Below are 24910 nucleotides of genomic sequence, written 5' to 3'. Positions count from 1 at the left end.
CCGGATCGGAGAAACAGCCACGGGGCAGAAAGGGGAAAGCCTCATGGATCCAGAAGGGGAAGGAGCAGACAAAACCCCCATTTGGATCTGAGCCTCGAGAAATTGCCTCATTAATCTACAAACGTCTTTCTCAGAGAGCCTTCGAGAAGATTTGGAGGATGTGGAAGAGGGTGGCCTGGAAGATTTCCTCGGAGAAGGGGAATTCCAAGCGAAGGTGGTCGGGCCCGAGCCAGAAGTTGAGGAATAATGAGGAGACCTCTGATCCAATCTGCTTGGCCTCAAGGAAGCAGACAAGTGGAAGAACTGAAGATGCAGCTGAATAAGCCAGTGTGGTCAGGGTCAGCTCTGAGGACCTTAGTACCTTTTTTGGCAACTCCAAAGAGGACCTCACAGGGGAGCACTTCCTGCTCTCTCAGGCCTCTTTAGATGTTTTGTAGGGAGACTGAGCCCTTGACGTTGAAGGGACAGCAGAGGAAGAGGAAGGAGGGAGCAAACCTTTCAAAATAAGCTTACTTCTCCTATCTGCCAGGGCTCTGGGTAGAAAACTTTTACAGATGCTGCAGTTGCTGTCCAGATGAGCAAGCCCCAGACAGTAAACGCTCTCCTTGTGAGCATGACAGTGGGAGCTTGTGCCCACAGGTAATGGATTTCTTGAAACCTAAGGTTTCTCCTTTTGATTGGTCATAGTAAGACAAAGGGAAAGGAAAAATGCTTTGGAGAGAAAAACCCAATTAAAAGAAAAATGGTTACTCTAAAAGATTTTTTTTAAAAACTACAAGAAGAGCGTAGGACGTCTTAAGAAAAAGGCAAGGAATAATTCCAACTCACAATGAAAAAGTACAGTTTTGTACCTACCATAAATGTAGATGTCCGATAGATATGCAACTGCAGTCCTGACATATGGGTTGTCCTGCCTCAGGCAGCCCTTCGGTCGGCCGGATTCCAAAGTCTGGGTCTGGCGTCGGCTGATGTCGCCTCTTCCCCGAGGTCAGAGCGGCTGGGGTATAAAAGCATCAGCCGACGCCATCTTCTTCAGTGTTTCTTGCCCCAGATGCCAGGTGCCCTCCAAGGAAGGCTAAATTTAGAGAATGGATAAAAAATCCAGACATGCACAACAGTAATAAACAGATACACCATAACAGATATCCCCAGCTAATTAGAAAAAGGGGGAGTGGACCCAAAAAAGAGAATTACAGAGGGGTAGGAGGGAGGGAAAACCTGACTGCAGTTGCATATCTATCGGACATCTACATTTATGGTAGGTACAAAACTGTACTATGTCCTTCAAGAATGCAACTGCAGTCCTGACATATGGGTTGAATACCATAGCTAAGCTGGGGGTGGTAGGATCTAAGATAAGGATGGTGTAGCTAAAATGCCCTGCAGGACTACAGACGCAAAGCCTGCTCGGGATCTGGAATATAAAGGCAGGTTGTAATGTTTGGAAAATGTATGCACAGAGCTCCATGTAGCAGCTTCTAGAATGTCCTTTGTAGCCACCCCTCTTAGAAAGGCTGTGGAGGTGGCTGTAGCTCTGGTGGAGTGTGGCCTGATATTGGCTGGCACACCTTTTCCATGGAAAGAGTAGCAGAATCTGATGCAGTTTCCAATCCATTTTGAAATTGTTTGTTTGGAAATTGCCTTTCCTTGTGCTCCAGCAGCGTAAGCCACAAATAGTTAGTTGGTCCGACTTTCTGTTGGCCTTTGTTCTGTCCAAGTAGTAGCGCAATTGTCTGTGTATGTCCAAAGTGTGCAGAAGCTTCTCTCCTTTATTTTGAGGATTGGGAAAGAAAGTAGGCAGGTGAATTGCTTGATTTAGAGAAACCCTGGATATCACTTTTGGCATGAATGAAGGATTGGTTCTTAAAGAGACTCTGTCCTGATGGAAGATGAGAAATGGAGGTACTGCCATGAGGGCCTGTATCTCCAAGACTCTTCTTGCTGAAGTAATTGCCAACAGGAAAACTGTTTTCCAGGAGAGAAATTGCAATTCTGAAGATGCTGCTGGCTCAAAAGTAGGAACAGTTAATTTTTCCAAGATGAAGTTGAGGTCCCATGCAGGCACTGGTGGTTTTCTTGGAGGTTTGATATTCTTTATCCCTCTTAGAAACTGTCTTAGCAAAGGATGTGAAAACACAGGTGGATCACAGTTGTATTTTGCTGAAATCGCTGAAGCGTGTATTTTTATGGAAGAATATGAAAGGCCATTGTGAAGCATTTCTGCCAAGTATTCTAGTATCTGTGGGATGCTCATTACTGATGCATCCTGACCCTTGTTGGCATTCCAGATGTTGAATCTCTTCCATTTGGCTGAGTAAGTTTTTCTGGTGGAAGGTCTGCGTGCTTCCAGTAAGATCTCTTGAACTGTTTTGGAGAGAAAGATATGGGGAGAAGTCATGGAACCCTCCAAGCTGTCAGTTGCAATGTTTGCAGGTTGGGATGAACAGTCCTGTAATTGTGCTGAGTTATAAGCAGAGGCCATTGAGGTAGGGGCCATGGCTTGGTGTGAGTTATGCTCCTTAGTAATGGATACCAGTGCTGTCTTGGCCAGTCTGGAGCTATCAAAATGCCTTTCGGTTGTTCTGCTTTGATTTTCAGTAACACCTTGGTCATTAATGGTAGAGGTGGGAATGCATAGATTGTTAGAGAATTCCAGCTGAAGGAGAGAGCATCCATTCTCCAGGCTTGAGGATGGTGTGTCCTTGAGCAGAATTTCTTCAGGTGATGATTGAGGTGCGAGGCAAAGAGATCTATGTCCGGCCTTCCCCATGCACGAGTTATTTGTGAAAAAATGTCTGGATGCAACATCCATTTGTGCAGGTCCATAATGTTTCTGCTTAGACTGTCCACCAGAACATTGTCCTTGCCTGGAACAAACTGGGATTGCAACTGTATGTTCAGTTTCAGGGACTTTTCCCAAAGAGTCATTGTTAGTCTGCAGAGGGGGTAAGAATGGCTGCCTCCCTGTTTGTTTACGTACCACATAACAGTGGTGTTGTCTGTCTTTATTAGCAGATGACCTTGCTGAAGAAATTTTCCGAAGGCCTCGATTGCATGAATCACTGCCAACATCTCTTTTTGATTGATGTGCAGATGTAATTCCCGGGGTGTCCATTGACCTTGCATGCATCTGCCCACCATGTGCGCCCCCCATCCATGATCTGAGGCGTCTGTTGTAATGGTTTGGCTTGCTTGAGGTTTGTTGAAAGACATGCCCTTTGTTTAGCTGGCTTGCTTGTGCCCACCACAAAAATTCCTTTTGTAGACATGGAATGAGTGGAATAATTGCTTCTAAGTTGTGGCTGTGTTGAGACCATAAACTTTTTAGGTACCATTGTAGTTTTCTCATGTGTAGTCTTGCCAGTGGGATCAGAAGAATGCAAGATGCCATGAAACCCAGGGCCTGCAGGATTTTCCTTGCAGTCATCTGGGTGTGCTTTGCTAGGCTTTTGAAGTAATCTGGTAATTGTTCTTGTTTTTCTTCTGTGAGGAAAGCCATTTGTGAGTTTGTGTCCAGTTTGGCTCCTAGAAAAATTATTTGTTGGGATGGCAGTAGTCTTGATTTTTGAATGTTGACTGTGTATCCCAAAGCCTGTAGTAAGTGAATGACATAGTCCAAGTTTCTTATCAAGGCTTGCTTGCTGTCCGCTTGTATAAGGCAGTCGTCCAGGTAAGGGTATATTTGTATCTCCTGAAGTCTGCAATGTGCAATTACTGATGCCAGGCATTTCGTGAATACTCTGGGCGCAGTAGATAAGCCAAAAGGCAATGCTGAGAATTGATAATGCTCTGACCCTGCAAGAAATCTGAGGCATCTTCTGCAGCTGTGTCTGATTGGGACATGCAGGTATGCCTCCTTGAGGTCCAGAGTAACCAGCCAAGACCCCTTGCCCAGCATGGGAAGAAGTTGCTGTAACGTCAGCATTTTGAATTTTGGCACAATGAGAAACGTGTTTAGAGCGGACAAGTCCAGTATAGGTCTCCATTGCTTTTCTTTTCTTGGAACAAGGAACAGTCTTGAGTAGAATCCCTGGCCTTATTCCTGAGGAGGAACCTTTTCTGTTGCTTTGATTTGTAGCAGCTTTGAAACTTGTATGAGTGCCTCTGCCCTTTGATTTTGTCACAGGTTTGGCATGCCTTGTCTTGTTGGTAAGGTCTGGAAATGGAACCTGTAACCTTTGTCTATTATGTCCAAAATCCATTTGTCCTTTGTAAAAACGTGCCAATTTTTTGAAAATAAAGATAATTTTCCGCCTAAAGGTGCTTCTCTTTGAACCTTGGTCGGCGGTGTCAAAGTCAAGTCATTGTGATTGTCCCTGCGGAGCAGTAGGAGTCCCTGCGCCACTTCTCTGATTAGTTGGTTGCCATTGGCGCCCCCTGTAGGAGCCTCGGTATTGCCCTCTACCTCGAGCACGTCTTTTCCCCTTTGGAACTTGTCAGTGTCTGGAAAGGACCAATTCTTCGAAGGCCAATTCCGGCTGAACCTTGGTGGCTGAACCTGGAGGAAATCTTTGACTGTTTGTACTGATTTAGCCTTTTCCTCAACTGATTTCAACACACCCTGTGCATTATCACCAAATAGCTTGTGTTTTTCCAGAGGTGCATCTAGAAGCTTTACTTTAACATGACCTGGCAGTGCCTGTTCTTTCAACCAAGCATGCCTACGTATGACGGCCCCTGTCATAGCTGCCCTACATGAAGCTTTCAATGCATCATAACCACACTGAAGAAAATGATTGCTAACCTGCTGAGTATTATGAATCAAATCCTGCAAGGCCTTTCTATCTAAAGGCTCAGGAGAGGCTAACTTTTTCTGCAAATCATCCATTAAGAAATCCTGATACTGAAACATATGAAAAAGACAGTTAAGTGCCCTCATGGCAAGGGTGGTTGAGGTATAAACTTTTTTACCCCACCTCTCCAGGGACCTAGATTCCCTGTCTGCGGGCAAAGGATTTTTGGCCGTGGAAGTGGCCACTCCTTTGGGCCCCTGAGAAAAAGTTTCTAGAGCAACAGAGTGGGCCTTAAAGAGATGCTTATGAGTTTCAGGAACCCTGTAATATCTGTCTGGCTTGACAGGATCAGGAGGGAGAGAATCAGGAGAAGCACTGGAGTCTGAGTACACATCATCCAATACATCTAACACTGGGGGTATAGCTAAAGGCCTCTGCTGGGGTAACTTAAGGAAAGTCCAAAGCCTTTTCCTGGAGTCGGAGAAATCCTGGCCCTGCCACTGAAAATGCTCTCTCATGGAGTGGAAAATTTCCCCGAAGGAAATATCCTCAGGAGGAGAGGCAGAGGGAATGGATTCATCAGCATCAGAATCCTCGTAGGCCGGGAAGGTTTCTTCCTGGGAATCTGAATGGCCTGACTCATCAGAGGCTTCATCTGAGGAAAGGGTATCTGCCTGCTCAACCCTAGGCCTTTTGTCTGAAGGCGGCTGAGAACCTCTGTCTGGGAGAGCCTGAGAGCCCCTGATTAAAGAAATTAGATCTGCAGCTAAAGTCATGATCTGTTTTTCCAAAGTGGGACCCTGTGAAAAAGATTTAGGAGGGTGAGACAGCCTGGCTGGCAGCCTTAGCACGTGTGTAGGCCTTGATGGACATAGGCACAGGAGGCCTGGCTGCCCCACGTGCTGGAGTAACTTTGTCCACCGGTATGGTGTCGGGCAAATCTTGGGCTTCGGTTTCAGGAGGAAAATCAACAACCGGCACCGGGGTAGCCTCCGGGACCAAAGTGTGCGGTAAAGTGGTGTCGTCGGCCTGGAGCGGTTGAATTACTGCCTCCGAAGAAACCGATGCACTCGCGGTAGGCTTTAGCGTGGTGTCGGCGGAAGTCACGGGCCGTGAATGTCGGTCCCGGTCCTTCCGTTTTTTTGGAAATATGTGCTGTCGGTTGTTCCGACGGCATGATATAGGAGTAATTTTCTCCAAAAAAGTCAACAGCAAATTTTGCCCGGCGCCTAAGTGTGCGCTTATTGAAGCAAGCACAGGCCGAGACGTCGTGGTCTGGGCCGAGGCAGGGAAGGCAATAAGAATGGAAGTCCTTATGAGGTATTTGTTTACCACAAGACAAGCAATTATTAACTTTTGCAGTTTTATCTGACATCGGCTGAGGCAAGAAAACGTTCCCCAACGGGGTACTTAGCTTTTTGATGACTTCAGTATCTGAAAACACAGGAGCTTGCCGACCGGCACTTGCAAACTGCTTCTGCTTCGGGCACCGTGCGGCAAGAAAGACTGGAGAAGATGGCGTCTGCTGATGCTTTTATACCCCAGCCGCTCTGACGTCGGGGAAGAGGCGACATCAGCCGATGCCGGACCCAGACTTTGGAATCCGGCCGACTGAAGGGCTGCCTGAGGCAGGACAACCCATATGTCAGGACTGCAGTTGCATTCTTGAAGGACATCAACACTACCAAACCCATGGAGGAGCTCAGGAGCACTGGAACCTCGATGTTATTCCAATGATCAGAAAAAGAGATCTGAGGTAATCTAGAGGAGCGGGGAATTAGGAGTATGAGGGAGGATCTCAAGCTTGGAATCTTTAGCTAGTGAAGTGTCCGGTCGGTTCCAAGGATCAGAACTGAGACCTACAGGTTAATGAATGAATGAATGAATGAGGATGACAATATCAGATAAAAATATTATGATTGTTCTTGATGTTTTAGTTTCATTGTCAACTTTTTCTTTTGACCACACTCACACAATTATGTCAGGTTTGGTATTGGCAATCTATGCAATCAAAAGCACCACACTTAAAGGAATAGCTAGTTACTTACTACTATTATGGTTTCACTAATAAATCATCACAAGTGTTAACTTTCAATGTAAGGTGTTTTACCTGTGAGATATATCTAACAAGCATCTCATCTTACCAAGACACAAGACTTTCCTGTTGCTGCACTCAATATGGAAAAATAGTCATTTATACACTAGTGTAGGTAAGTGAGTGCGGTTAGTTTGGGTTCACTGTTTCATGATGTCATGTCAGGAGTTTTCCATTTCAGAAAACATTTCAAGGAGCTGCCCTTTTAAACAAAATTATTAGCAAAAATCACTGCTTTTTGGTTGAGATACTGTAAAAGGTTTACCTTTAAAACCGCAAATCACAGTGGTTCAAGTGCTCATATGAGCGACTCAAAACCAACAAACTGTAAATGTCGACGGTCCTTAATGTTCGAAAAACAGCAAATCAAAAAGCAGATTCGCTGTTTTTCGAACATTAATGTCGAAGAAGAAAAATAAAGTGTAAAGCAGGGGGGCAAGCCCCCCTGGGGGCTGCACCCCCCACATCCCCCCTACTTTATTATTCTAACTCCGAGATCACACTACAATGGGGAAAGGAACCATTTCCCGATCCCCACTATAGTGCAATCCGCCCCAGAATGTCGAATGTGCAATGAGCGAATCTCACTGTGGATTCGTTCATTGCACATTCAAACCTTTTTCCGTTTGGCGCTTGCAAACTTTGCAGACTGCCTTTCGGAAATGTTCTGTTTGCCCTTCTGCAATATGCGGTTTTAAAGGTAAACCACTGTAAAATATATTATGTTTGGTAAGAAAATTACTCCCATCTGTAAGGGCTGGTTATTAACATTTACTATGAAAAGCGTGATGATACACTTCAAAATATGGGTGGGGAAATGTTGACTGTTAACCATTGTTTTTTTTTTAGCATGCAATTAAGTGTCTTAACATTTGAATAATGTTTTTAATACATGTCCATATTTGTGAAAAAATTCTAGCAATGATGTAGAAACGAAAGCTGCAACATTCTTTCCAACTTTCGAAGTCTTTTTTTACACTTTTTCTATTCTGTACATACTGGTACTACAGTCTGTTTTTTATGTTTTTTTATGTTTTTTTTAGTTCTTTACATACTAAGACTACAGTCTGTTTTTTGTTGTTGTTGCTTTATGTCTTTTAATTCACTACATATTAGTACTACAGCCTTTTTTGTTTTGTTTTTTCAATTCTCTGCATACTAGTACTGCAGCCTGTTTTCTTGTTTTTTATGTTTTTTAATTCTCTACATACTAGTACTACAGTCCTTTTTAGCTTTTATGGCATCCAACACTTTAGAACCCAACTTCCTAAAGAAAACAGTAGCTTAAATCCCACCTCTAAGAAGGGCAGACAGCATGACAGTATAGTAACCAATGAATACATAGTGGAATAAGACTCCCCTGACAAATATGAAGGCAAATGTTTCTACATTACTGCAGGCTACATGCAGTAGGATTTTGCATCTGTACTTCCAAAGGACCCATACACCACCAGCTATCTGTCCATACTTATCCTATTATATCCTTCCTTGCCTGTTGCTCAGACTCTGTTCCCAAGCTTAGGATGCAGCATCACTGCTACAACTGCTTCACCCAATACAGCTCAAGCCACGTGTCATCATTTTCTGTTTTTAATGCAGTGGTAAAAGTTCTCTACAGGTCATGGTGACAATCTCAAACTTTTTTGCACTATCAAAAAGACGCAAAGAAAACATACCTCTTTCTCTGACAGTCAACAAGTACAGCATGTGGCAGATGTAAGGGCACTAGAACAGCAAAGAGGTAAATAGAAAATATTAACATTATACATATTAATTGTCCTGCATTCATCAAATAAACACTCGAGTCTTCAGTTTCTCATTTCCTACCTCCTCACTTCTTTCCAGGGCTCATCTTAGTGATGATTTACAAATGCTACTACTACCGTCATTCCGAGCCTTTAAATCATTCCTTAGGTTAAATACAGACTTATTACATGGCTTCTTCTATACACAAAATCTAGCATTTCTTTACTTTTTATATAAAAGAAGAAGACAAAATGCACTGGTTATTACAACAAAACCATTAAGTCCTTGGTACAGTAATAATGGTGTTTGGTGACTGCCAGTGATATACGGTCATTACAACAAAACCGGTAGGTCCTTGGTACAGTAATATTGGTGTATGGTGACTGCCATCCAGCTGTGTGATATGTGATTACAACAAAACCATTAGGTCCTTGGTACAGTAATAATGGTGTTTGGTGACTGCCAGTGATATACAGTTATTACAACAAAACTGGTAGGTCCTTGCTACAGTAATATTGCTGTATGGTGACTGCCATCCAGCTGTGTGATATACAGTCATTACAACAAAACCATTAGGTACTTGGTACAGTAATAATGGTGTTTGGTGACTGCCAGTGATACACGGTTATTACAACAAAACTGGTAGGTCCTTGCTACAGTAATATTGGTGTATGGTGACTGCCATCCAGCTGTGTGATATATGGTCATTACAACAAAACCATTAGGTCCTTGGTACAGTAATAATGGTGTTTGGTGACTGCCAGTGATATACAGTTATTACAACAAAAAGTACAGTTTTGTACCTACCATAAATGTAGATGTTCGAAGATCCACATTGCTGCAGTCCTTACACTTGGGTAGTCCGCTGTCCACGGTCGGCCCGAATATCAAAGTATAAGGCTGACGTCGGTCAGGGCGCATTTAACTGACATCAGGACGTCAGGGTACAAATGCGCATGACCGACGTCATATCCTCAGTCTTTTCTTGCCCCAGATGTCAGAAGACCTTAAAAATAAAGGTCAAAACCAAAAGACAGCAAACAAATAACCAACCACCCTTGCACTAACTATATGTACAATATATATACAATATACACAATATGTACAACCCAACCCACACAACCACCTCCAACTACAGAGGGGAAGGAGGGAGGTAATTGGACTGCAGCAATGTGGATCTTGAACATCTACATTTATGGTAGGTACAAAACTGTACTATGTTCTTCATCTCACATTGCTGCAGTCCTTACACTTTGGTAGAATCCCAAAGCAGAGGTAAGGGAGGATGGCTAACTACAAGGAAGCAGGAGCTGCCAAAATGCCCTGCAAAACCGCAGTGGCAAAACCAGCCCTGGACTTAGAGTAAAGTGGCAGGTGATAATGCCTAGAGAAAGTATGCACAGAACTCCAAGTAGCTGCCTCCAAAATATCCTTGGTTGCCACTCCCTCAAAAGCTGTTGAAGTGGCAGTAGCCCTAGTGGAATGAGGCCTAATCCCAGCTGGAACCTCCTTGCCATGATGGGAATAACAGAAAGCAATGCAAAACCCAATCCACTTAGAAATAGTTTGTTTTGACACAGGCTTGCCCTGAGAACTCAAAGCAAAAGAAACAAACAACTGCTGAGACTGCCTGAACCCTTTAGTTCTGTCCAAATAATAACGCAACTGCCTGTGTACATCCAAAGTGTGCAAAATCTTTTCCCCCTTATTTGGGGATTTGCATAAAAAGTAGGCAAATGAATAGTCTGGTTTAAAGCCACACTAGAAACCACCTTAGGCATAAAGGAAGGATTAGTACGTAATGATACCCTATCCTTATGGAAAATCAAGAAAGGCTCAACTGCCATAAGGGCCTGTAATTCAGAAACCCTTCTTGCAGAGGTAATGGCCAACAAAAAAGCAGTCTTCCATGATAAATATTTCAACTCAGCAGTAGCTGCAGGCTCAAAAGGTTGTAGAGTGAGTTTCTCCAACACAAAATTGAGATCCCAAGCAGGAGTAGGAGCTCTTCGTGGGGGTCTTATATTCTTTGCCCCTCTAAGAAATTGCTTGAACAAAGGATGAGAAAACAATGGCGGTCGCAATCATAGTGAGCTGAAATTGCTGCAGCATGAACTTTAATAGAAGAGAAAGACAAACCTTTGTCTAGTAACTCAGTAAGATATTGAAGAGCCACACACAAATTAGGCCCAGAAACATCAAAATCTTTTGCTGCACTCCAAAATAAAAATCTCTTCCATTTATCAGCGTACACTTTCCTTGTACTAGGCCTTCTAGCTTCCAAAATAACATTCAAAACTTGCTGAGGAAGTGGAGGCCCATTATGGTTCAAAACAGAATATGCCAGGCTGTTAGGTGCAGAGAGTGAAGCTTGACATTGAGCAAATGGCTGTCCTCCTGTGACAACAGGTGTGGAATCGAAGGCAAAGGCCATGGAGGCTTCCGTACTAGACTTCTTAGTAATGGGTACCAGTGCTGTCGAGGCCAATCTGGAGCTATTAAAATCATCCTTGGCTTGTCCTGTCTGACCTTCAGAAGTACCTTTGGGAGGAGAGGCAGAGGTGGAAAGGCATACACATGAAGATTGCTCCAATTGAAAGAAAGAGCATCCACTCTCCAAGCTGTGGGATGAAACCTTTTTGTGCAAAACTTTGGCAGCTGATGGTTTAGTGTAGAAGCGAACAGATCTATGTCTGGAGTTCCCCATGACACTGTCAATTTCTGAAATACATGAGGATCCAATTTCCACTCGTGGGGATCCATAATTCGTCTGCTCAACACATCTGCTAAGGAGTTCTGTGCTCCTGGCAGAAACCTTGCCTGAAGATTGAGCTGTAAACTGAGAGCAGTCTCCCACAAAATCATTGCTTGCCTGCATAGAGGATAAGAATGCGTTCCCCCTTGCTTGTTGATGTACCACATGACAGTTGTGTTGTCTGTTAGAATCAACACCTGTCCTGGAAGAAGGAATTCCTTGAAAGCCATTAATGCAAACTGGACTGCTAACATCTCCTTCATGTTGATATGTAGATGTTGTAGTCTGACAGGCCACTTGTTTTGTATCCACTTTCCATTTAGATGAGCTCCCCAAGCTTTGTCTGAGGCATCTGTCGTTAAAATCTGACTTGCCTCTGGCCGGGTCACAGAGAGTCCCTTGTTTAGGTGACATTCCTGAGCCCACCACAAAAATTCCTTCTGAATGCAAGGTATTATTTGAATGACAGTGTCCAGATCCTGGCAGTGCTGTGTCCATACATTTTTGAGATACCATTGTAGCTTCCTCATATGCAGTTTGGCATTGGGAAGCACCAGAATACAAGATGCCATGAACCCTAAGGCTTGAAGGACTGTCCTTGCAGTCAGCCCGGACTGATGAGATAGTTGATGGAAGTAAAGGGATAGACTCTTTTGTTTGTCCGGGGTTAAAAAGGCCATCTGGGCTGCTGTATTCAGTCTCACACCCAGAAAGCACATGTCTCGAGAGGGTACTAGACTGGACTTTATTTCGTTCACAGACTACCCTAGGCATCTTAGCACTGCTATCACATATTCCAAATGATGAAGAAGCTCTTCCCTTCCTTGAGCCAGAATTAGGCAGTCGTCCAAATAAGGATAGATCTGTATTCCTTTTAGTCTGAAGAAAGCTATCACTGGAGCCAGAACTTTCGTGAATACTCTGGGCGCAGTAGATAAGCCAAAGGGCAATGCAGAGAACTGATAGTGAGAAGTCCCAGCTCGAAAACGCAGATACTTTCTGCAACTGAGTCTGATAGGAACATGAAGGTAAGCCTCCTTGAGATCCAAAGTTACCATCCAATGATCTTTGCCCAGCAGAGGTAAAAGCTGCTGCAACGTCAACATTTTGAACTTGGGAATGTCCAGATAAGTGCTGAGGATAGATAAATCCAAAATTGGCCTCCACGTGTTCCCCTTCTTTGGTACTAGGAACAGGCGAGAATAAAATCCTAGGCCCACTTCTGGCAGAGGGACCGGCTGTATGGCCCCTAGTTGGAGCAACAGAAAAACCTGTTTGTGAGCCTCTATTCTTTGTTGAGGAGGAACGTCTGGCATGCCTTTGAAAGGAGGCAAGGTATGGAAATAAAACCTGTAGCCGTGGTGTATGATATCCAATACCCATCTGTCCTGGGTAATTAAACTCCAATTTTCTTTGAAAAGTGCCAACCTTCCTCCCAAAGGTGCTGCCAGACGAGCAGGCTCTGGCAGCTGAAAAGGTAGGTCATTGGGTCTGTTTACGAAAGGACTGACCCCTGCCCTCACCAAGCCTGTGCAGGAGAACTCCTGTTCTAGGCCTGAAAGAGCCCTGAGCTCTGCCCTTACCACGCCTAGATCTACCTCTACACTGGGAATCATAAGAAGGATACGCCCACCCCTTAGTAGGCCAATTTCTACTAAACTTTGGAGGCTGGACCTGCAAAAAATCTTTAACAGTCTGCATAGACTTAGCCTTGTCTTCCATTTTCTTTAAGACTGTCTCAACAGGAGGACCAAACAACACATCAGATTGTAAAGGAGCATCTAAAATCCTTGTTTTAACATGTTCAGACAAATTCTGATCCCTCAGCCAGGCGTGCCTGCGAAGAACAGTCCCAATGGCAGCCACCCTAGACGAGGCCTGTACAGCATCAAAACCACATTGCAAAGAATGCTTACCCACCTGTTCAGAAACATGCACTAAATCTTGCAACTCTTTACAATCAATACCTACTGCCAGAGCATCAACCTTAGACTTCAATTGTGAAAGGAGATAGTTTTGGTATTTCAACATGTGAAACTGGCAATTCAGAGCCCTCATAGCAAGAGTGGAAGAAGTATAAACTTTCTTTCCCCATCTATCCAAGGCCCTAGCCTCCTTGTCTGTAGGAACCGGATTCTTAACAACAGAAGCCTTAACACCCTTAGGCCCCTGGCTAACAGTTTCTGGGTCTGCCCTAGGACTCTTAAAAGATACTTATGAACTTCAGGCACCCTGTAATACCTATCCGGCTTAACAGGAGCAGGAGGCAAAGAATCAGGATTAAGAGAAGCCTCTGTAAAACATCTTCCACTACATCCAAAACAGGAGGTATAGCCAAAGGCCTATGCTGGGGTAAAACAGAAATTCCCTAAGCCTTTCCTGGAATCAGAGAAGTCCTGACCTCCCACTTAAAATGCTCCCTCATGGAATGAAGAGTTTCTGAAAAGAAAAATCCTCAGGAGGAGTAGCAGAAGGAGTAGAATCATCCACATCAGAATCAGAATAATTAGAGTACTCCTGCATGTCTTCAGCGCCAGACTCTGGAACATGTGAAGCTTGCTGAAACACCCCCAGCTCAGGCTCCACCCTAGGTCTCTTAGCAGGAGGGGCATAGAACCCCTAATCAAAGTAATCAAATCTTCTGCCATTTTAAGCATATGCTTCTTGGGCATAGTACCTGAAGAGCTAGGGGTAACACCAACTGAAGCTAAACCTGGCCTGCCCCTGGGAGAAGCCTTAGAAACAGAAGGAGAGGGCCTAGCCACCTTAGGAAGGGAGGGGAGTATAGAAACCTGAGAAGCCCCCTCAGCCTGACTTGCCTCCTGAGAGGCCACATCCTGCAATAATAAGGTCTCACTCTGGGAACACAAAGAAACCTCCGGTGGAGCCACCGGCTCCACCGACACCTCTAAAGAACCGGCGTCAGGTACAGACGGTTCTTCTAGCCTAGGCTTAACTGCCTTGTCCTTGCGCTTCTTCGAGGAAGCGGGCGTCGGAGCATCCGACGGCATTTTATAATTGCACCGCTTCCCAAAGACTAACCTTGCACAATCCAACCTTCTCTTTATAGTGCGTTTATTAAATCTAGCACAAGAGCGACAGCCAACAACGCCGTGCGCAGGCCCTAAGCAAGGAATACACAAAGTATGATAATCTCTATGCGGTACCTGTTTCCCACAAGAAACGCAATTATTAACTTTTCTGACATCCGGTAAATGACTGAGGCAAGAAAAACTAAAATATTCCCCAACGGGGTACTTAGCCAACTTTGAACTCGGTCTGAAACTTCTAAATCGAAAAATCTCAGAACGCCAACCGGCACTTGCAATGCTGCTTCTGCATCGGACCATGCGGCAAAAAAGACTGAGGATATGACGTCGGTCATGCGCATTTGTACCCTGACGTCCTGACGTCAGTTAAATGCGCCCTGACCGACGTCAGCCTTATACTTTGATATTCGGGCCGACCGTGGACAGCGGACTACCCAAGTGTAAGGACTGCAGCAATGTGAGATGAAGAACATCTGGTAGGTCCTTGCTACAGTAATATTGGTGTATGGTGACTGCCATCCAGCTGTGTGATATACAGTCATTACAACAAAACCATTAGATCCTTGGTACAGTAATAATGGTGTTTGGTGACTGCCAGTGATATACGGTCATTACAACAAAACCTGTAGGTCCTTGCTACAGTAATATTGGTGTATGGTGTCTGCCATCCAGCTGTGTGATATATGATCATTACAACAAAACTGGTAGGTCCTTGCTACAGTAATAATGGTGTTTGGTGACTGCCAGTGATGTACGGTCATTACAACAAAACCATTAGGTCCTTGGTACAGTAATAATGATGATGTATAGTGACTGCTATCCAGCTGTGTGATATGATCACTACAACAAAATCATTAGGTCCTTGGTACAGTAATATTGGTGTATGGTGACTGCCATCCAGCTGTGTGATATATGGTCATTACAACAAAACCATTAGGTCCTTGGTACAGTAATATTGGTGTTTGGTGACTGTCAGTGATATATGGTCATTACAACAAAACTGGTAGGTCCTTGCTACAGAGTGCCATCCATCTAACACCCACTCAGGCCACACAGTCAACAAAGTGTTAACATGTCCCTCTACTTATGGAGAGAACATTGCATCCTGCATAGCTAGTAGGGATATCTGGGGCTATATCATTTTCCTTCAGTATTTCTCCCAGTTCTGCAAACACCCCTTAATAGAAGGTACCGGCTTTCTTGCTGGATCTGGACTGTTTGGTATCACTTGAGCATTAAAACCAGCTCTTCACTGACTGACTGAAAGATATGAGGCATGCGTTGCTTCTACCATTACGTACCTGCTTCTTACATTGCACTTACATTTGTATTTGCATTCTGCTGTCAGAATTCTCTGAACCAGAGTCAGTCTAGGGGCGTGGCCAAGGATGAACACAGGATAGCAGCAGATTTCTTCAGCTCCACCAATTTCATTACACTGACAGGAATTAATTACTTAAAAAATTAATTTTTGAAGTAATTTTCTTTCTAAATATGTTTGTTTTATATAGTTCTTGAACTATATCTAAAAAAGAAAGGAAATTTTAACAATATTCCTGTCAGAAATCACTTTGGAAATTTTCCTGTCAGTTTATCAGTCTGAAATGAGTTCCAGTAAGACAAATTCTCAAGACTCCAGCATCAGGAAAGAACTTCAGTCTCTGATAACTATAATCCAGCAACTTACTGCTAAGATGGATAAAATGGATACTAAAATAGATACCTTCATAGAAAAAACTACAAAACAAATAGACTTGTTACATATAGACCTGCAACAACAGAAGATCCAGATGACAGGCATAGAAGAAGCTGTGAATGACATGGAAAATAGAATCCAAGAAGAGGAAATCAACATTGAGTTTCTGCTGAAACAAAATACACACTTACAAACAAAGCTGGATGACCTGGAAAATAGATCTAGGCGCAATAACATTAGGATTTTTGGACTGCCAGAAAATATTAAAGGTAACAATATTACTTCTTTTTTAACAACATGGCTCCCTAAAACTTTAGACTTACCAGAAGCATTCTCTTTTGGTATCGAAAGAGCACATAGATCTATAGCTAATACTAACTCTAACAAAAACTATCCTAGATCAGCTATAGTTAGATTTCTATCATCTTTTGATAAAGAGATGGTTCTTAAATCTGCTTGGGCTAAAGCTCCTGTTAAGATTAATGAGACAACTGTGCGTTTTGACAATGACTATTCTTCCTTGGTAATAGCTAAAAGAAAAGTTTTTCTGCCACTAATAAGGGAGCTTAAAAAAGCACAGTTTAAAACATACTTTCTGTTTCCTGCCAAGCTAAAAATCTTCCTTCCTGATGGTCCTAAAATTTTTGATGACTTAGACTCTGCTTTACTGTTTATCAAAAAAATAAGATTTTGGATAAAATAGAGGAAATGGAATGGGCTAGTCCTTCATTAAAGAGACTGGCAACTGAAACTTCGTGGAAGACTTCAGAGAAGAAGAAGAGACTAAAAACAAATGATTTGTTCTATGTTTTTTTTTCTCTCATCATTTTACTTCATTATTAATCTTTTTAAATATAGTTCCTGCATTTCCAGAAAGCCACAAATATTCTGAAAAAGATTTAATCAAAGTTATTCTCTATGTGCAAAGAAATGTTTTGTTTCATAACCAGCCAAAATATATGAGGAACTAATAACAAGCTATTACTCAATTTGTTTCTCTTTCTGAAAAAGAGAAGTAAGGACAGTAATTTGATACATTTTTTTTTCTTTTTTTTTCTCCTTTTCTTCTTTTCTTTGTTTAAACAATGACATTCTATTTAGATTATGTAGTGGGTAAAGGGTGGGGGAGGGCAGGGAGAGAAGAGTAATGAAAATATGATAAATGGAATAATAACATATTTATTCCTTGTAAAACGTTTATATGTTCTTCAAATGCTATTCCTAATTATACTTTCTTGATTATACTGCTTATGCTTGTTTGTAAATAATCTGTCATGCTTTAACTAATAATAATTAGAACTAAATAGTAAATATGTTTTATTTTTAACTCTATTAATATAAACAGTAAGTAATATTCCATTGTATATACTTCTTATAGCTTTCTCTTACATTTTTTTTATTTCTGCTTTACACTCTTATTTTCTACACTCTTTTTCTTTTCTTTATTCTTTCTCTTTATTTTTTTTTTCATATTAATATATAGAAATGCTTTTGATCATATAGACACAGTAAATAATAAGATTTGCATAAAAATTGAGTTGGGACAAAAATATTGAGTTTTATTTTGGGCTTAATTTCACTTACATAGAGGCTGTAATAACCTGTAAAATACATTGCGAAGGTTTTGTCATGTTTCGATGGATTTACACTGCTAAATGAATGTTTGTCACTAGTTTTTAACAAGTTTCCCGCCAAAATGTTAAGGGAGACAATCTGGGATGTGGGCTACCTGATGAACAGTGTCCTCGAGTTGTTTCAAAAGCTTCAACTCTCAGAATTCTCACAGAGAAGCTGAAAGCAGTCAGTTTGACCTTTGACCTAGATATCACACTGACACATCGCAGATTCAGGAAGAACACTCTACCAGGAAGTAGAACTGATGCAAATGCGACTATGTGAAGGAAAATGAACTCTTTAACATTTAAATGTGAGTTATTTTATATAATTACTTAAATATCTATGTTATAATTCATAAAATATGTCAGTTACAATGATTTTAAATGAAGCAGTTTCTTGTAGTAAGTAAATGTCTTATTTTAGAAGGCATAGAAAATGAAACATTTATTCAAGTGTTTTTGAAAATCTACTTGACTGCAGCATACTAATCTGTGTTAAAAACTTATGTTCCAAACATATACATTACTATAACTCATTTAATTCATCTGATTGACAAGCATAAATAACTTTATAACTCTATTCTGGAAGAAATTGTCATATGATATATTTTAAAGCAGTAGTATAGACATACAAAATACAGATGGCTTTTTTTACAATAATGCAAGTGTTTCTGAGAATTTGTATAACTATGCAGTATGATTTATAACAATTTCTATAAATATAATATTTTATTCTATTGACAATAATGAGTATGAGTATAATGCTCATATACAAGCAATTCAAGGTTTTTTTGGAAGCTGTTGACTGCATTTACATGACAGAAAATAGATGCATCTTAATATATGTAATGTCTGAACCATATTAGCCAAAGTTTTTGATTTAAATGAATGTTAGAATTTATTTTTGCATACTTTGAATAAATTAATATGTAAATATGCCTTCCTTTTTTTTTCTCTCTCTCTCTTTCTTTCACTCTCTCTCCCTCTTTCACGTCTTTTATTTCTCTCTCTCCTCTTGGTTCCTAATATCAAGATTATTTGAATGCTATTTGAATACAAGTGTATTATATTACATAGATGTATATAGTAGTATGAATATTTTTTTTTAAAAAAAAGTTTATTTTAGTTTATATGATGCTGTTTTATCAAATGTGTAGTCTTGTCTTGCTAGATAATTGAATTGAAAGCTGTTAATTTAAGTTAAATATAACCAGTATTAAATTGATAAGGTGGTAGTTGAGGTACTGCTGCTTAGGGTAGGGGGTTAACATGAGTGGTAAATACTACTCTAAGTTGGAGTTTTTAACTCCAGGCTGGATGCAAGGTTTAATCCTTACATTATTTTCACTTGTTCATTGTTATATGTATATAGTTTTGACATCCACAATATATTTTGTACACTCATTGTCACTACAAACAAAATTGAATCCTATACAAAATCCCATAAGAGATTCAATAAATACAGCTATATTTAAAGGTACACCTAAAGGAGGAGATGTAACATTACTTATGTTGTTATTTGTTATTTTGATCATAAGATTCTTAAGTTTTAAAAATGCCAAATGACATCTTTAAAAGGAATTTCTTTAAACATTAATGGATTGAATAATCCGTGTAAAAGGGCAAGCCTAATAAGATACATTAATTTACATAAGGCCAACTTAGTATTCCTGCAAGAAACCCATCTCTTGAAAAAAGATATTGATAAACTAGCCACAAACAAATATACAGTATTGGTTAGTTCAGAGCACACTCAGAAAAAAAGAGTGGCTATTTTATGGAATAAAAGTATGCCCATTCCTAAAACCATTAAGTTTTATCAGGATGACAAAGGAATGTGTTGTATGGTTACAATACAAATTAATGGGAAGACTTACACTTTAATTAATGTATATTGGATACCTGGAATTGGTATTAATACAGTGAAACATCATCTTGATAAGATCATATCATTCTCTATAGGAGATATTATTTTAGCTGGTGACTTATTGTATACTACATGAAAGTGATACTACCTCTATAGGAAAAAGAAGAATTACATCTAATGCAAAACATTTAAATGATTTTGCCAATTCTTATCATTTGAATGATATTAATAATCAGATAGATTCAAAATCATTACCATACACCTTTTTTTCTAACAGATACAAAACTTATTCAAAAATAGATAGGGTCTTTATTTCTAACCAGATGGTAACAGATTTAATTAATTCCAAAATCATTTCATGTCCTATATCTGATCATAATTCAATTTTTTGAATTCATGATAAAAAATACTCATAATGTTCAGATCAAAAGGATACCAGCATACTTAACTCAACTAAAAGACTATAAAGAATATATACTTTCAGAAGTAAAACATTTTTAGACATAAATAATACTCCTGAAGTCTCCATTGTCTATGTTTGGGATGCCTTAAAATCATATCTATATGGACAAAGTATCAGATGGTATAATAATAAAAGGAAATCTTTGGATAAGGAATTGTTAGATATTCAAAGTAAATTAGACTCTTATAAACATAATAATAAAGAAAATATTATGGGCAAGAAAGTTATTGAAGAAATAAACAAACTAAATGAGAAATACAAAGAAATTTTAACTCATAAAGTTAAAATAACTTTAGAGAAAAACAAGTTTTTGTCTTATTCAATAAGCCCCAAATACTTACATAGACTTAAAAATAAAACAAAAAGGTTGAATAAACAAAACCATATCAAAGAAATCTTTTCTCTAAGGAAAAGAAGAATGTTTCTAGTATACCAGAAATACTAGATGAATTTAGAAATCACTTTCACAAAATTAACCATAATAACATTAAGATGGAACCTAAAGATAAAATAAAGGAGTTTATAACCACAAACATGAATAAAAAGCTTAATAAACAACAGATTAAACTATTGGACAAAAGTATTTCATATACAGAGGTTATTACACAAATAAATAAGCTTAAATCAAACAAAGCACCGGGTAATGATGGTATTATACCAGAGATATATAAAATCATTTCTAAAAGTACATATTCATTAATACATAAGGTTTTTATTTTGGCCCAAACTGAGTTAATAACTCCCCCATCTTGGCAATATACATTTATTTCGCCAATTTTAAAACCTAATAATAATCCAGCTAGATGTACTTCATATCGGCCCATCTCATTACTTAATGTTGATAATAAAATGTTTATGAGTATTTTTGCTGATAGATTGAAGACAATCATCCCCGGCATTATAGATATAGATCAGACAGGCTTCATTGTAAATAGAAATACTTTTGATAATATAAGAATAACTTTAACATTAATTGATTTTGCAAATAGGAAAAAGAAAGATTTAACACTTATTAGTCTTGATATAAGTTCAGCATTTGATTCAGTAAGTTGGGACTATCTGTTTACCTTACTGAAGTGCACAAACTTCTCAGATGCATTTGTAAATCTAATTGAGCATTTATACAAAGGAACATTGGCTTATTTTAAGGTAGGAACATATGTTTCACAAAAAATACCCATTTTTAAAGGTACAAAACAAGGATGTCCACTTTCTCCACTATTATTCACTTTAGTAATGGAGCCTTGGGCTAATTTGATCAGAAACAGTACTGACATAGAGGGTTTTGAAATAGATGAAAATACAACATCCAAAATTCAACTTTTTGCAGATGATGTTCTAATTACATCAGCAGGATCTAATTCTTCTATGCAGTCTCTATTTGATAAAATGATGAATTTTAAAAGTATTTCTGGTTTAATATTCAATGAAGAAAAAACTAAAATACTACCTATATATAAACGAAAAAATATTCTCATCAGTGATTTTACTAAATATGTACCCAATTCAGGTCAGATAACTTATTTAGGTATAATACTATCTAAAGATATTAAATCTATTATATATAATAATTATAATACCTGTTTTCTTAATATACAAAATCTTTTTAATACCTGGAATAATATGTTTTTTACTATGGAGGAGAGACTTACAATTATTAAAATGATAACATTCCCCAAGATTTTATACTTAATACAATCAATAATACTTCCACCTACAAAAATAATTATCAAGAAACTGAATACACTAATGTTAAATTTCCTATGGGCACCTAATAGACCTAGGATTGCATTAAAGAAACATGCCAATAGCTGGTCTCAAGAGGGTACTTCTTTTCCAGACTTTAATTTATATACTATCTCTTCTATTGTAAAAGTTATTACTTTATTAATAGATCAGTCATATGTCGCAAAATGGAAAGATTATTGGGAGCTAATTAGTATGCACTTCATGAAAATCTCCTTAACACATAAAAATATGATTGTAAATAACTCCATGTTATGGTTACTAAAGGAATTTTGTACTTCACATATTACCTAAATATATGGTTTGTTGCCCATTAAATATTATTATTAGCTATCGTAACTTTATATTCATGCACCCTAAGTATAGGGAATGGAATTTTATTATATTCCCTATAATGTATACATAGGGTATGCTTTTGTCATCTACTTCTGAAGGAACTCATTTAGCTATAGATAATGATCTAAAGTACTGGTATCAGTTGATATCTGATAATAGAGTTAAAAATCTAGATTTCTTAAAACAAGAATTTGATCTAAGAGAAACTTGCTGGTTAGAGGTTCAGACCTTTAGACAACATCTCATTAATAAAATAGATCTAATGTCTATAACAGTTAAAGAATCTATTCCAACACTGATTGATTACTTGATATTAAATTTACAACATAAAGTTTCTGATAAAGGTAAACTTTCATACATACATAAAATTATCAGACAAGAAACTTTTTACAGTGTAGATACATACTGGAATTATTTCACTTCTATTAATGTGGACCCACCAAATCAACAAGATAAACAATATATATTGGAATCTGCCTATAGAACTACGTCTTCCATTGTCTGGAGACTTTATACATGGAAATTTTTACATAGATCTTTTAATACACCTTTGATGATGAATAAAATAAATAATAAAGATAATCTATGTAAGAGATGTAATGTAGAAATTAATGCTGACTGGGCTCATATGTTTTATGACTGTATAAAATTGAAAGAATACTGGAAGTCAATTAATGAATTTTTGCAGGCTCTTTTTACAGATAATTTCATTATTTCTAAATCTCTTATATTATTCAACACACCTGTACCTCAAAGTGTTAAAAAGGTTAAGCTTCCCTTGTTATGGTCTATTCTAGCAGTGGCTAGGAAAATAATAACCAGAAATTGGATTTCAGATACACCTCCTTCGTTCAATGAATTTAAAAATGTTATGAATATAGTGTGCCATATGGAAATAAACACAATTAGGTCAAGTACAACTAGAAAAACATATTATTATATTGTATGGGATAATTTACAAAATTTGTTAAAAAAAATCCTAATTTCAATAGCATGGTATTTTAGTTTAATTAATTGATCTGATTGTAGTGGATGTCTTTGTAAATACTTTAGTTGTTTTGTTGAATGTTATAATCATATCTATTTTTAATTACTTGTATAAAATTGTTATGATATTTCTCTTGTATGTTAAAACAATAAACCTGTTTTGAAAAAAAAAAGAATTCTCTGAACCATTTTTGCCACATTTTACTATATACAGTACTAGTTCAGCTGTAGTATAGTCCAGTTCCAGGTTTCTGGGTCTGTTTTGTAATTTCTGTGCATCAAATTCATGCCATCCTTGTTGGTGAAGGGCCTTTCTGCACACTTGTGGGAGAAGAGTGCTGTCTGGGTCCCATCTAACTTATTTTATTTATTTAACATTTGTTGACAGGGAAAGTCCGACTAGGTTCCACAAAGCCTGTTTTCAGCGTAGGTCCAGATAGAAATGCTCCAGATGCATGTCTTTAGAATGTGGGAGGAAACCGGAGTACCTGAAGGAAACCCACGCAAACTCCACACAGAAGGCACCGCAGCTGAGAATCGAACCGGAAAACCTCTTGCTGTGAGGTGACAATGTTAACCGCTGCACCACTGCTCCGCCCATTGGGGCGTAATTGGGGGTGATTACATTAAAGCTCAGAGAGAAAGCAAGCTTACTGTCTAGTTTGAGTTAAGAGGGTTATTTCCTGTTTTATTTAAGCCCCAAATTTCCCCTTGTTTGTGTGAAGTGCACCATCGTGAACTGCGGCGTAGCGGTGGTTACCGTTGGTGGTTATAGACGCAAACATTTTGCTTGTTAAATTTTCCCTTAGCACTATGCTTGCGGTTCTCCAGAGGGTTTTGTGGCCTTGCTCTACTGTCAGGTGGAACACTAAGGCTATCCCCAATGGTAACAACACAATTCTCACCCACTAGCCATTCCTAGACCTCTTTTCCTCACCATACAAATTTACATAACGCTATGGACGGACAATTTCCCACAGTTTCTCTAGCCAGCCTGGTCGACATGAGCACCCTGAGGCAGTGTAGCAACTGCCTTATGTACATAGACAACCCTCTAATTCTAGTCCACACAAACTCAACATGTGAGAGATGCAACTAAATTAAGAAGCTTGAACCCACGCTCTCTCAGTCAGTACATATGACAATGAGCATGTTGTCACAGCATGCACACCACACCTCCTACTCCACCCAAACACATATCACACATACCTTCATATGAGGTGGTCCTCAACAGAAACATACCAGAGACCTTGCAAACGCAAAAACAAGCACGTTACACATAATACTTACTCTGCAGAACAGAATACACATAATAGCTCATGCACCAATGTCTCACCTGTCAAGCCTTTAAGGCAAAACACAAACCCAAACATATTAGTCATAGGGGATTCCATCGTGAGACACAGAGATGTCCTTCTCACCAGACTGGATAAGAAAAAGGTCACGGTCAACTGTCTGTCAGGTGCCATGATACAACATATCAGACAAGCACTCAGGACTCTCAACAACAGGTACTATTATGACACCGTCACAGTCCATGTTGTGAAGGACTTGAAATGTACTTCTCTGGACTATACGGAGAGAGGCATGACTGAGCTCTCGGATTATGTGTCTCAGGCAGGTATGTCCTTAGCTATAAGCAGCATTTAACCTTCACCTAGGATTATGCCTCATTACAAACAGAAAATGACTGACTTCAAATACTGACTTACTTTCTGGTATCATTGGAAGGGGATCTAGTATCTGTCAGCCTGGGATGACATGACTGATAGATCTCAATGCTTTGCCAGAGATGGTCTTCATCTGTCACCCCCTGCATT

The 24910-nt window shown here is 39.5% G+C and overlaps 1 protein-coding gene across 1 annotated transcript in view; it reads right to left on the bottom strand.

Moving 5' to 3' along the window:
* Window positions 1-24910, bottom strand: part of CENPI (centromere protein I) — a 2543587-nt gene that overhangs the window by 2065876 nt on the left and 452801 nt on the right. The window contains exon 5 of the mRNA XM_044057225.1: window positions 8505-8553. Coding sequence (XP_043913160.1) covers window positions 8505-8553 — 49 coding nt within the window. The remainder of the gene's footprint in view (window positions 1-8504; window positions 8554-24910) is intronic.

This window comes from Protopterus annectens, chromosome 15.part0 (genome assembly GCF_019279795.1).
Source record: "Protopterus annectens isolate FY-2018-M chromosome 15.part0, PAN1.0, whole genome shotgun sequence".
Classification (NCBI taxonomy): domain Eukaryota; kingdom Metazoa; phylum Chordata; order Ceratodontiformes; family Protopteridae; genus Protopterus; species Protopterus annectens.
The sequence above is the reverse complement of the archived record's forward strand: the minus strand, read 5'-3'. Positions and strand labels throughout refer to the sequence as shown.